Source organism: Micromys minutus (genome assembly GCF_963924665.1).
Source record: "Micromys minutus genome assembly, chromosome: 22".
NCBI classification, from domain to species: domain Eukaryota; kingdom Metazoa; phylum Chordata; class Mammalia; order Rodentia; family Muridae; genus Micromys; species Micromys minutus.
The window spans coordinates 31,521,479-31,536,049 of record NC_137957.1 but is presented as its reverse complement, the minus strand read 5'-3'; the positions used below and the strand labels follow the sequence as shown (position 1 = coordinate 31,536,049).

At 36.8% G+C, this 14,571-nt stretch overlaps 1 protein-coding gene across 1 annotated transcript in view; it reads left to right on the top strand.

Moving 5' to 3' along the window:
* The window catches only part of CEP290 (centrosomal protein 290), a gene marked incomplete at its 5' end in the record, with an annotated part of 80,619 nt that overhangs the window by 9,778 nt on the left and 56,270 nt on the right, over positions 1 to 14,571 (top strand). The window contains 8 exons of the mRNA XM_080935990.1: positions 685 to 774; positions 3,442 to 3,564; positions 4,591 to 4,714; positions 6,417 to 6,589; positions 9,052 to 9,214; positions 10,684 to 10,784; positions 10,855 to 10,942; positions 12,999 to 13,108. Of these exons, the coding sequence (XP_080792116.1) occupies positions 685 to 774; positions 3,442 to 3,564; positions 4,591 to 4,714; positions 6,417 to 6,589; positions 9,052 to 9,214; positions 10,684 to 10,784; positions 10,855 to 10,942; positions 12,999 to 13,108 (972 nt within the window). The remainder of the gene's footprint in view (positions 1 to 684; positions 775 to 3,441; positions 3,565 to 4,590; positions 4,715 to 6,416; positions 6,590 to 9,051; positions 9,215 to 10,683; positions 10,785 to 10,854; positions 10,943 to 12,998; positions 13,109 to 14,571) is intronic.

Below are 14,571 nucleotides of genomic sequence, written 5' to 3'. Positions count from 1 at the left end.
TGTTCTCCCCATGGGGATGCAAACCCTTTCAGCTCATTTAGTCCTTACTCTAACTCCTCCATTGGGGTCCCCACACTCAGTCTGATGGCTGACTGCAAGCATCCTCATCTGTATCAGTATGGCTCTGGCAGAACCTCTCAGGAGATGTAGATATTAGGCTCCTGTCAGCAAGCGCTTCCTGGCAGCAGTAATAGTGACTGGGTTTGGTGGCTGCATATGGGGTGGATCCCCATGTGAGGCAGCCTCTGGATGATCTTTTCTTCAATCCCTGCTTCTCTATTTGTTCCTGTATTTCCTTCCATGAGTGTTTTGTTCTCCCTTCTAAGAAGGACTGAGGCATCCACATTTTGATCTTCCTTCCTCTTGAGCTTCATATAATCTGTGAATCAGTACAATATTTTTTAGCCTATATTGTGACTAAAACACAGCAAATGAAATGTGTTATGTAATTTTTCACTTGTTACAACTTTAAAAATCTCCAACTTGGGAGCATTTTATATTTTAATGTTTTATTTAGTATTGTATAGCCATTACATGCCACCTTTAAATATAAGACTGCTAATAATAAATAGCAAATGTAATATAACACATCAGTTAGCGTGCCTTTGTGCATGAATAAATATGCATACACAATCAAATTAAACCTCTCTGGTTTGTACTATTTTATGAACTGATTGTTCTTAGGTGCGAGAGCTCACGGATCTTCTGAAAGCAAAGGATGAAGAGGATGATCCAGTCATGATGGCTGTCAATGCAAAAGTGGAAGAGTGGAAGGTACTGTAGCACATGATAAAACTTTTTCTTATTTCCTATTTTGATTTCACTTTGATTTTGATTCTAGAGGGTTTATATCAGATAATACTATGTTGCTTTTTAAGAAGTTTATTATATGCCTTGGCTATAAAAGCTCTAAAACTCCTTAAGCACCTTCAAGGCAAGAATAATCAGGATGGAATTAGGAAAAAGATTTATCAAAATCATGTGGAATAGCCTTTTCAGAGTACCCCCTCTTTTGTCTGATTTCCACCAAAGTCCAGAGTGTACCCTGTCAGAAGCTAGGCTTAGGATGTTTGCTACTGGTGAGTGAGCTGTATGACTGAATTAGTAACTCTTACAGTAAGAGCTGTCACTTTTAGGATCCCTACTTCTGGCCATGCCCATCGGACCCTTATTGGCAATTAGGAATTGTTTATTATCGGGCAGTTCGGATAGTCTATATTGTAAACAACTGTTGTTGCAATGGGATGAAGCTGAGTGAATCTTGAATGGGTCAGTTAACTTGTGAAGCACTAGAAAGGAAATGGTTTAGCTATGATGTCATAGCCACTCAGCTGCTGTTTCAGCTTCCAGACAGTGTGGACAGACGATCCATGAGTGAATAAGCACGGCTGCTTTCCAGGTCCTTAAGAAACAAGCGAAGGTGCTCCCTCTCCCAGCCACCTCTCCACGTCAGCGCCTCGGCATTCCCCTACACTGGGAAAACGAGCCCTCGCTGAACCAAAGGCCTCTTCCATTGATGCCAGACAATGCCATCCTCTGCTGCATATGTGGCTGGAGCATGGGTCTCTCCTTGTGAACTCATTGGTTGTTAGTTTAGTCCCTGGAGCTCTGAAGGGTTTGGTTGGTTGATAATATTGTTCTTCCCATGGGGTTGCAAACCTTGTCAGTTCCTTAAGTCCTTTCTCTAGTTCCTTTGTTGGGGTCCCCATGTTCAGTCTGATGGAGGGGGAGGAGGAATGGAAGTAGGGGGAAGGGGATAACATTTGAAATGTAATAACAATATTCAATAAAAAAGGAAAAGAAAGAAACAAGTGTACGCCAGGTTTGCACTCAACCGTGGAGTGTCATTTTCTAACCTTTGGAATAGAACATTTGTTCCAATCACATTCAATATTTAATTTTTGTACATATAATGAATGAGTGGTGTGGTACTTAGAAGTTTCCAGTTTTTCTTTTGAAATCAGTGTTTTAATGAGAAGTTTCAGATATATATATATATATAATTTGCCTATCTATAAGTATTTTGGTAAAATCAATTGCTGCAGGTGTGATTGTAGTCTAAATTGCAAGTATATTCCTCTAGTTTGTTATTTATCTTTTGGATCTCATAAATTTTGATATGAAGTATTTGTTTTTATATTTTATAATTAAATTTATTACATTTTAATGGTCTTCAGCCTTTCATTATAATTAGATACTTTTGATATTGCTAGAGCAGAGGACTTGTGCTTAACCCTATTATTCAGCAGGTTTGAGGATCCTAAATTCAAGGCCAGCCCAGACTTCTGAATAGTGAGACATTTTCTCCAGACAGACAGATAGATAGATAGGTAGATAGATAGATAGATAGATAGATAGATAGATAGATAGATAGATAGATAGATAAATAGATGATCGATGATTGAATGAATATATAAATAAATAAATTGGTTAATACACTTTGCAAAACAAAAAAAACCACTTATTTTTAGTATCTTTTGGTTTTGTTTTAAGTCTTCTAAGCAGGTATGTTTATTTAAAGACAACTGCAGTGGATGCAGCACTGACTTATTCAGGTGTGTTACTGAGTACTTCACCTTCCTCAGCCTGAAATACTGTTCTGTAAAAGTTGTGTTGATCTGAGCACTTCTGCCCCTCTTTTTTTCATCAGATGGAGTGGTTTCCACATTCTCTCATAGATTTGCATGTCCAAATGCCTCACAACTAGTTCTCCATATTTTGTTTTGTGTTTTGGATTCTTATGAACAATTTTTAGGATTTTTATGAACATCTTTATGATTTTTTGGCCCCTGTAGCTAAGAACACAAAATATTCTTTCATTTATTCAAGTTATTTTATACTTTTCTGTGGCATTTTAATGTATTCTTAATAAACATTTTGTATAAAACATTTTGCAGTTACATAAATTTTTGTTTAGAAATGAGATCTGAAACACAGACAGTTTTCTTTAAGGATTGAATTGTGAGTTCCAAACTGTATATATGTACTTGTAGGTACTGACATTTCCTATTAAGTGGATTTTATCTCCTGGGTTGGAGAGATGACTACATCTATACAGTTCCTTAGGTGGCAGCATGTGGCCTGAAATCTGGATCCTTAGCCCCTTGTGAAAGTGGGCTGGGGAGGCAGGCAGATTCCTAAAATTCAGCGGCTAGTCAGTCTAGGTAGCAAGGAAGACCTAAGTTCAATGAAAAACCCTGTCTGGGAGAAAGGTATTGCATATCAATCCCTCGTCTCCACACACACATAAATACACATATGCACACACACACACACACACACACACACACACACACATACACACACACACCACACTGGAAAACAAAATAAAAATAATTTTATTTTTATATTGTATTAAATGTAGTAAAGGTATTTATAATATTCTATAAATGATGGTTTGTTAATTTTCACTTTTTATAACAGATCTTTTTTTTTCCTCAGTTAATTTTGTCTTCTAAAGATGATGAAATCATTGAATATCAGCAAATGTTACAAAGTCTGAGAGGGAAACTTAAAAATGCCCAACTTGATGCTGATAAAAGTAACATTATGGCTCTGAAACAGGTAAAACCTTCTCAAGGTTTGTGATATCAGGGAATTATGCTGAATTCCAAACTGTTGTATTTGTTTAGCCATGTGACTCATCAACTTCCATTACTGTGTGTGTAACAAACACACTTTAAAGTTTCTCATACATTCCTAAATGGGGGGAGGCAAAGGTAGAAGAATTAAGTTTAGAGTAAGTGTAACACTTTAGAATACAATTATTTTGCTATTTTAAATTATTATTACTTATTGTCAGTTTGAAGTTACTTAGCATCTATTAAAAAGCTGCAGATTTTAAATGCCTTGCTATCTTCTTACTGTTTCTTGTGTATCTGATGCCTAACCTACTAAATAACCTAAGTGTGCTTATACCCTGAGTGTGCCACTTAAAGGTTGTTTTTAGCAAAACAAACTCATTCAGAAAGAAACCCTGCATGTCTCTTGGTGTGTGCTATTTCCAGGAAAGAGTTAAGATGGACTTGAGACATATTTGGAGAATGAGAGCATCGATGCGGAACTGGTTTCTGAGCGGAGTGTAGAACGCACAGGAGCCAAACTGAACGAAAAGAACAAACAGAGAAAACAAACATAGAAAGTGCTAAAGATAAGGTTCAGTGGACTATGAGTAAAAATACCATATCAGGAGTTACAAAAGCAATGAATATTAAGGACTTGTAGAATAAAATTTTCCATCCTTAAATATTAGCATATTAGCAGTTTTATAGTACAGTTTGAGGAACACACAAGAAACTTGCTTTCTTAGGTCTGGTAGGTGACCAAGTAGGTAAAGACACTTGATATCCTGCCTGACAGCCTTAATTTAGCCCCTGGAACTCACAAGGTGAGAAGAGAACTAACTCTTAGAAGTTGTTATCTGCCCCCCCACACACACACATCTGCCTACACATGCATATACAAATAAATAAATGTAATAAAAAATTGTTTAAAAGAAACAGTTTGGCCACAAGAAAATATATTCTCTTATTTATCACAAAAACATATGTTCATATTAATAAATATTTGGTATTTCAAAATATTTTACAGGGTATCCAGGAACGAGACAGTCAAATTAAGATGCTTACTGAACAAGTAGAACAATATACAAAAGAAATGGAAAAAAATACTTTTATTATTGAAGATTTGAAAAATGAACTCCAAAAAGACAAAGGTAACTTAGTATTTTATAAGTAAATGATTTGCCTATATCATTGTATTTCAAACAACTTTTTATAAAAATAAAATTGTGTTATGCCACTAAGCTATTTTAAAAATTATAACTATTTTTAAATAATTATAAAATAATAATTTCAACATGTATTCCTAGTGTTTAAACTTGTAAGTAATGTATACTTTTATATCATCTTTTTCATGGTGGAAACTACTTAGACATTAGTAGTAGACAGATTGTAGAAGACGTTAAAATGGATATGTAATTTTTAAAATTTTCTATAATTAGCAAAGATGGTTTGGTGATTGCATTAACTATTGTGAATTATCCTCAGAAGTAGTTTTCTGCAAAGTTTGTTATTATTCATAGACTAAGTAATAATGTCTGTCTATCCACCAATCTTCTTAACTTATGCTTCTGAAATTCTGCTATTCCTATAAAACCACATTGTGTAAGTATACCAAGGCATAGTAGTTCAGATGGGCTTACTCTTAATCTGAAGATAATCCATTAGCAGTGATAGGTAGATTCTAGAGTAGACAAAGAAGCAAAAGTCTCACTGGGCATAACTGAAAGTTTTAAAGGTAGGACCGGAGTAAGAGTGGGCAGGGTTCAGTCCAGTGGGAGTGTGTTAAAGATCGTGGGCAGCAGAGCAGTCATCAGTAAGGGTGGGTGCCTGGAGGAATCTGCAGTGAACAATAGCTGCACAGAAGATCAAAGAGGATGCTGAAAGCCCTGTCAATAGGTCTCACTATTCATTGTAAAGACCTTATTAGGTATGAATTAGTCTCACTCTAACTTGCTTTGCAGTAGACTAATGGTTGTGGGGTAGAAGACAGGAGAGCTGTTAAAGGATGTGGGAATAACCTAGTAGGCTTGGCCTTATGCTAACTTTGGTAGCAACTGTAGTCAGTGTTAGCTTTGCTTTGAAGGTTATAGGATAAATGGAGGATTTATTATATTTTATATTATAAATGGAGACACTCATTAGGACATTTGACTTATACCTTAGAAAGGATTGTGAGAAAAGCAGCTCTATGACAAGGTACTGTTTACTGTTTTGAAAATGTTAAATAATAAAAAAAATAGTTTATTAGGCATTCACTTGCAGGCCTTCAGTAGATACTTTTATATGGATTTTAAAGTTCTTGAGCACAGTTTTAGACCAAAGGTAAAGTTTGGGGTCCATCTCCACAAAAACTGAGTTTAACATTGTGAGACTAGTTGAGTTTAGAAGAAATAACTTAAAACTTTAGAAGAAATAACTAATTTGTGTAGATTAATGGCAAGACTATAGTTGAAGCAGAGGGGAAAGATACTTCTGGAGCTTTTAAGTTGGCAGTATGTCCAGCTGAAAAATGTATTTTACTGTTAATAGTGGTCAAAAGAAATGTTGACTGTTACCATCACTAAACATTCTCTGTCGCAAACATGCAGCTTTTGTAAAGTGGGCTTCTAGAGCCTTTTAAAACATAACCTCTATCCTTGCAGTTAGAGGAACTGTACTCTACTTGTTAGTTTAGGTTAGTTTTTTTGTTTTTTGTTTTTTTTTTTAAATAAAACCAAACCAGTACCTTGGCTTTACAGTGAGTCCTAACACATAAGAAGCTTTTGTGCCATGTTGATGCTGCCCCTTTTGGGGAATAGATTCATAAGGATTACTCAACTCAGTTCCTTCGTAATTTCTTTGTTCACACCGTAGGCACTTCAAACATTTATCAGCAGACTCATTATATGAAAATTCACTCAAAAGTACAAATTTTAGAAGAGAAAACAAAAGAGGCTGAGAGAACAGCTGAACTGGCTGAGGCTGATGCTAGGGAAAAGGACAAAGAATTGGTTGAGGCTCTGAAGAGATTAAAAGATTATGAATCTGTAAGTATTTTTATCTTGTCAGTCAGAGAGTGTAAAATTATTCTTTACATCAAGCTTATTCTGGGGCTCTTGTGTTCCATGTAGAAAACATTCTCTATCTCTTGATTTTAAACTATTCAAACTTTAAAGCATTTTTTTGGTATCAAGAGAATTGTTTCCAAACTTTTTTTTTAAGTTAATTTTATTATTTTTCCCTCTTATGTTTGAGATCATTACATCATTTTGCCTTCTCTTTCTTCCCTCCAAACCATCGACACATAACCCTCCTCACTCTCATCGAGTCCTTTGTCATTAATTATGGTTACTTGTATGTATGTAATGTATATATCTATGTATCAGGATGTGTATGTAAAAATATCTTTTATTCACCAGAGGCGATTGAGAGACTTACTGCCTCTGTTTTCTAACCTGGGCCTTGTCCTCAAAGTTTCTAGCCCCTGTACAATCTTATCTAGGCCTAGAATGCTTCCTGCTTTTGAGACATTACTGTTGGATAAGCTCAGACAGTCCTTGCTCTTTCTGATCTCTCAACTCAGCTGTTCTGGCTCAAATTCCCCTCCAAGACAACTAACTGATTCAGTCTGGCTTCTCTCTTGGCTTCTGAATTTTTGCTCTGATTGGCCTCAAACTAACTTTGGCAATATCTAATCTTCTGGCTCATCCTCATTTTCTGGCTTATTCTATCTTCATTTATGTCTAGCTCATTATCTATCTGCAACCTGACTCTGTACTATTGTCCCAGAAAAACCTGCCTCCTCTCCCTGTTTGTGCTATTGTCTCTTGAGAAGCATCCCTTTCCTGTCTCTTCTCCTGAGAGTTGGGCGGATCACATTCTGTCAGATCTCTCTCTGACTCATCACTTTGTCTGACAGTCAATTAGATATATCTACCAAACATGGCTGCTTCCTTCTGCAAACTAACTTTACCTTCCTTGTTTGGGATTAAAGGTGTGTACTAAGTGTGTGTCTGTATCCCAGCCAGAGGGATTAAAGATATTTGCTAGTGGTTGAGCCACACCACAACTAGAAACAGGTTTTTTTCACTAAATAACACAATCTTGGGATTCATAGAGCGATCAAATATCCTGTAACAGGTGGAATTACTTGTATTTATTGGATATTGGATAACCAAATAAATGTGCTTTTAACTGGAGAAGACTATTTCTTGCTCAACTTTGTTAATTGCTCCTGTGTAGTTCTTTGTGTAGGGTGGAGGTCCTGTGGGCTCCCGAAAAGAGAAAGAGCATTACACTTATGTGTAGGTTTAAGGACAAATGTTAAGATTGTTGTTGGGATTATGTTGCTTTAGTGAAGTGATAGCTGTGGGCCCTACAGTAACCAGGACTTCACCAGCACTGAGTAGTTTCCCTTAGGATTCTGGTGTCATGCTTCTCTTTGAGGTTCATAAGCAGCAGAGGTGGGTAGGGCTTGTTAATTGCTTTCCATCTTTTCAAGCTTGCATAGTGCCTCCTGGTACCGTGAATAGTCCTCGGGAAAGAGGCTTAAAAATCAGATGCAACTTGGACTCTCTAGGCCCAGTTTCTGAAATGCATGGTGTCTTCATTAATTGGGACTTATTGTTTACCTCTGGGGATCAATCAGGGGCAACAGCAATAAGCTGTATATTTTGAGAGTCTTAGACAACCTTGGCTAGCAATGTGAAAAAAGGCATCTATTATCTGGTATTGAGTTTTTTTAAATGGTCTTTGGCTCTTGAAGGGATCGTTGTCAGGATGGATGAGAATGGTTTATTTAAACCACACATGCGTTTATACATAGAATTACATTTGGTACAGGGTTCTTTTTATTTTCACATAGCCAATCCTGTGGTTCGTTATGGGGTTTTCAGACGGCATTATCGTTTACCCTTCTCCCTCCTGCATCCACCTCCTGGCCAAACCTCTTGATGAAGTGTTGTCTTCAGACAAGCAGCTCAGGTCTCACTGATACATAATAGGATTGGATCCTGTTATCTCTGTCCTTTGTGCCAGCATGGAGGAGTGACTGACTAGATGAACTTGTGATGGGGATGCCTTTGGCGCCTCTCTTTATCAACTGAATCTATTTGGACTTTTCATATCTTTGTATTGATTCATCAGGCAGTTGAATATACATTCTAATTGGTATGCCTGGTTCTCTCTTTATGCTTTATCTCTGTACCTTTATGTTTATCTCTGTCTACTCAATGTTTCATTTGTAATATTTTAAGTCACATTGCCTTTGGGTCAGATGTTCATACTCTGCCCCTTTTACTAGATTTGGAAAGAAGCACAGTAAAAGATTAATATGTACCATTTATATGTACTGTTTTAATTTTTATGTATCAGTTATTAAAAGTCTGCCATATAAAATACAGGTCTAGGTAAGTGTCCCCATCACCTTAGTAAAAAAAAGTAAATTTATACATTTGATTTGTTTGTTCAAATACATTGTTATATTGAAGTTAGATGGGGTATTTTTCAGGGAGTATATGGCTTGGAAGATGCTGTTATTGAAATAAAGAATTGTAAAGCCCAAATTAAAATAAGAGATGGAGAGATTGAAGTGTTGACCAAGGAGATCAATAAGCTTGAGATGAAGATCAATGATGTCCTTGATGAAAATGAAGCTCTTAGAGAGCGGGCTGGTAAGCTGTTTTCTAAGACATTGCTTTGTCCTCAACCCTAATTTTCAAGTCGGCTTTGTTTTCTGTTGGGTTGGTTTTACTTTTGTAGGGGAAGTGGCCTATTACTCAAAGCAAAGTGCACGCTTGGTCTTCATTCCCTGTGCATTGACCTTACCTTACGTTTGTCTATTTTTTTCTAAGCAACTGGATGGTACTTTTGCCCAAATAAATGTTTCTGTAAAACCACTGAAAGTGGAGGTACTCTGACTAAAGTAGGTTTGGAGCCCTATAGTTGATAAAGAACATGGCTTTCATTGGCCCAGTATGCCTTCAGTGATAATCAAATGGTGAAAAACACTTTGCATTAAGCTGGATTTAAGAGGACAGCTGGTTTTTTTTTTTTTTTTTTTTTTTTTTTTTTGCAATAAGAAACATCTGTATATGTTGTTAGTTTACGTATTGATTTTGTTTCGAGGCCATCTAAAAGTCCTTTGTAAACCTTTTATGGACATATAAATACATTATAAACTGTAGGAGTTCCATTTAGTCTAAGATGTAATTTCCAAATATAACTTGGGAATTTATATACTTTTCAAATTAGGGATGAATTATTTAATACTACTATTTTACATGGTATATTATGACTAAAATGTAAATCTAAGTTGTTTCCTTAAAATGACTGTGATTTATAGAGTGATTTCATACCAACTATCAATTCGTGCTTTTTTAGAGTTAAGCTGACAATTTAGGACATTTTTGTCTAGAAGAAAAACAAATACTTTATGTTGATTTCTTATTTCTGATACAATTTAGGTAGAATTTAGGATTATACTAGATGGTCAGGCTAAATTTCTGATTAACTTGACTAGTCAGGTCACAACCAGGCATCTAGAAGTGCATATGGATAGCTTTGGACCTATCTAGAAAGCTGTCACCAACACCATGGTTCTTGTCTTTAAGGGGTTTAGCTTTTATATCCAAAGTCTGGATACAACTATTTAGACTGTCTTGGTACTTGATTTTCACCTCCTAGTTATTATGAACCAGGAAATAAAATGAAAGCATATTAGGAGCCAGGTTAGCTGAGAGGTTTAAATCAATAATCACATCATTAGTAATAATGATTGCTATTTGACAAGCATTACACCAAACACTTGATTTAGTCTAATCATATTATACTCCTGAAACATTAAAATAACAAGTAAATAAACATCATTTCTATATCAAGTTTCAAGTGGGCACTGAGTCAAGTTTACTTCATGACAGGATTTATTTGTTAATAAATTGTAGTGCCTTTGCAACATCTGCATCTGTGTTTTTGTGATTTTCATAATTAGTTGACATTTAGCTTTGTTATAGTACAACAGTCTAGAAATCTTGTAGGAGTCTCCATGTTTCCAGCGATAATGAATGATACTTAGTGTTCTGTGCAGATCTTGTCATTCATTTGCAAGTTTTTAAGTTTGTAATTAATTTGCTTTCTATTTCAGGCCTTGAACCCAAAACAATGATTGATTTGACTGAATTTAGGAACAGTAAACGCGTAAAGCAGCAGCAGTTCCGAGCTGAGAACCAGATTCTCCTGAAAGAGGCAAGTGACGCTCAGTTGACATGTTTCTGATCTGAACCCAGGAAGTCCACTAATAATTCCTGCTTTGCAGATCGAAAGTCTAGAGGAAGAGCGTCTTGACTTGAAGAGAAAAATCCGTCAGATGGCTCAGGAGAGAGGCAGAAGGAGTGCAGCATCAGGTACTCTACGCTGTCTGCACTTGGGAAACGGGCTGCATGTGGGGGCTCTGTGTGTTGAAGATGACGTTACTCTACTGCCGTGCATGTGGTCTCACAAAAGACACACTGGGCATGATTGAATGTAATCCTGAATCTGAAACAGCTAAAAATAATTAGAAGCTAAAAAATTGTATTGGAATTATGGACTTTTAAAAAATTCAGTATACAGTCTGTTGACTTCTAGACATCCCTACATTATTGTGACTAATATCTAAAATCCAAAACAGTAATTTTTATATTGCTGTATTTCGTCCTTACAATGCTTCCATATTTTAAAAGCCGTAAACTGGGAGTGTTTAAATTAAAATGTACTAACAGTTTTCATTAATCTTAGATTAACATTTCATTTGTTTATCTTCCTTTTAAGAAGACAATATGATCTTTATAAGAGCCACAGCAGATCACGTTTCTTTCCTTCCGTGGTGGGCATCGCCCAGTTCGCTCACGCACACTCAGTCCACAGTTGTGAGCCGCTCCAGTGGGGAGCTGTGTGCCTGGGCTGCTGGTCTCTGCCTGCCTCTTTCACACACTGTCTCCACACCTAAAGGTCGCTTTAGCCCCAGGCATTCTATAGCCTAGCACGGCTTCCGAACCGAGGCAGGTTGTCTCTCTGCCCGCTGGAAACTTTGTTCACATCCCCTGTAACCCAGTAAAAGCAAAGCTCTAGAAACTTGTAATTTAACAATTAGATTTATATGTTAAATTCTCAGTCCACAACACATCCATACAATAAATTCACTGCCAATTAATAAAGATATAAACCTCCCACCTAGACAAGATAAGGACCTAGTCCACTTGGATCTGATTCATCTTCCTTTGTCCTCTCCATCTTGATTCCCCCCTTCTTCTCCCTCCTTCCTAGACTTTTCCCGCCTGCCCCTCCTTTTCATCCAGTGATAGGCTTCGCCTTATCCTGGAAATGCCTTGCTGCATAATAACATCATTCTACACACACACACACACACACACACACACACACACACACACACATTTGTGTGTGTGTGTTTTGTTTGCCTGTCCATGGAAGCTGGAGTTAGATGCAGTTGTGAGGTGCCTGCTGTGTGGGTTCTGGGAAATAAATTTGGGTGATCCGAAAGAGCATTACACACATTTAAAAGTTAAAATATATTTACATTATTTTTTCACCCTCCTTCGCCTCCCATGTCTCATCCTACCCCCATCTCGTGTGTGTGTGTGTGTGTGTGTGTGTGTGTGTGTGTGTGTGTGTGTGTGTGTAAATAAATCGATAAACCCAATAAACCCAACCTACTGAATCCATTAGGGTTGGGCTCATGTGCTTGTTTTTAAGGCTGACACTTGGCATTGGTGTACATGGTAGAGGATTTATCTAAGGGGAAGACGAATAACTCCTCTCTCAGAATTTTTTAATTTCCTGTAGCTTTTCATCAGATGTTGAGGCCCCATGTGATTTTCTTTCTATACATGTTAAAATATTAATGGATATTCTCATTATTCAAGTCTTGTTTATGCAGCTGTACTATTGCAATTTTATGGGTGTAACTTTCATGTTATATAAAAAGACTCAATCTTTCCACAGGCATCTTTGTCCTCTAGCTCTTAAAATATTTCTACCCCCTCTTCTGCCATGTTCTCTGAGCCTCCATATGAAATTCTCATATTGGGACACTTGTTTAGCATGTACAGAAATGGCACAGTCACTTGCCAGCATCACAAAAATAAAGTAAAATGTAAATATATAAAATAAATTTTTATGGCTTTTAATTTATTTTCTGTAGATTTTTAAATGTCTTATGGGTACTTTTAAATAAACACAGAATAAAATGATAAAGATGATATATTTCCAATTAATCACCTTTTTATTGATGTAGGCTCTTAAAAATAAACTAGAACAGAGCGTTATATTGGCTATATATTGGTCAAGGATTTTAAAAACATTAAACCTTTTTTGGATTAAAACTTTATTCTTGCATTGAAATACAGGGGAATTATTGTTTTTCTTGTGTTGCTTCTTATTTGTTATTGATTTTTCATGTAGGATTAGCTATTGATGACCTGAACCTAACCGAAACCTTTTCTCATGAAGATAAAATAGAAAGAAAACGAAGTTTTATGAGCCTCAGTAATATGAATGAAACACAATCAAAGGTAAATAAAACAGTAATGCTCTGACTTAGGAAGAAGGAAAAATGCTAGCAGCTGAGTATTTTTCTTCCGTTAATCTCAGCACCTGTGTCCCTTAGGTTATTAATTAATCACTTTTCTTGCTTAAATGGCATGGCGATCTGAAGATCGGTTAACGAGACATTATTTACTTTGCATACAGATTAAGAGCTCAGCTAAAACAGAGCTGCTGCATAGGAGACCTTCATTCAGTGTTCTGCAGTCAGACCAAAGTGAGACAGAGAAGAACAGGACTACACGATCATTGTCAAGGATGCTGTCTGGAATTCATCGTAGGATAGACAGTGCAGTGGATCCTTTTGTCTCTTTAACTAGATACTCCTCGTTTATGCCAGTGAAAGACAGCAACACAACTCCAGAAGCTATTACAATAAGGGAGATCTTTAAAGCACCATGTCTACGATCTCTGAGAAACCTAGAGTCGTTAGTCAGTACCTATAGCAAGGACAGCACTGAAGAACGAAGTGAATACTTACGCTCTCTCCCTGATGACTGTATGAAGAGAGGGTCAAGGGACCATCGAGCACTAGAGAAAACCAGGTCCTTACGGAAGAGCAGTTCATCTTTTCAAGCATCACTAACAGCTTCAGAATTAATGCAGAGGTTTTCACATAGGCAGAGCTCTGCAATATTTTCTCAACAGTCGTATGACCATGGTATGGATAAAGTAACATCAGAGGATAACCAGGTGCATTCTAAAATAAAGTGTGCTGATCTCAGTTTGAAAGATGATAAAAGACAAAGTGATTTACCCTCCCAAACTGAGATGTAGACAGCAAAGATCCAAGTTAATCTTTCAGATCTTGTGCCTGTTACTGCTCAACCCAAACCTCTGATACATCCCCTTGAAAATCCCATAGGGCAGCTACAGAGAGAGCTAGTATTCCTTAAATCTCAGGTGAGATTTCTTCCAAATATATTCATGCAGTATTACTACTACTACTGCTGCAGCAGCTGCTGCTGCTGTTACTTTTATTACTATTATTTTACTGGAGTTCTCTATAAACTTCTGGGAAAATTTCTTTTTATTTACACATTAACACTCATTTATAACAGATCTATATTTTTTTAACAATCTAAAAACGCAGTACATTTGCATTGAATTTGTTGACTCTCCTAATTAATATATTAAATGTTTCTTCAGAATGAAACCATAGCACAGGAGTTATCGATCCAAGAAGAGCAGAGTAGAAACGCAGACTTAGAACTTGACCATCAGAGAAGCCAGGCAGATCAGGTAGTATAAAGATCGGCCATTACAAGCCACAATGTAGTGGATACTAAGGACGGACGACTCCTGTAGGTCTTCCTGTGCCTTGCCATGTGGAACGTGGGCGGAGGCTGTGGTAGAACGATGACTCCTATGCCACTCTAGCTTGTTTTCTGGTGGGCTAACCTTGAATCGGTAACACATTGTTTTAACCTAA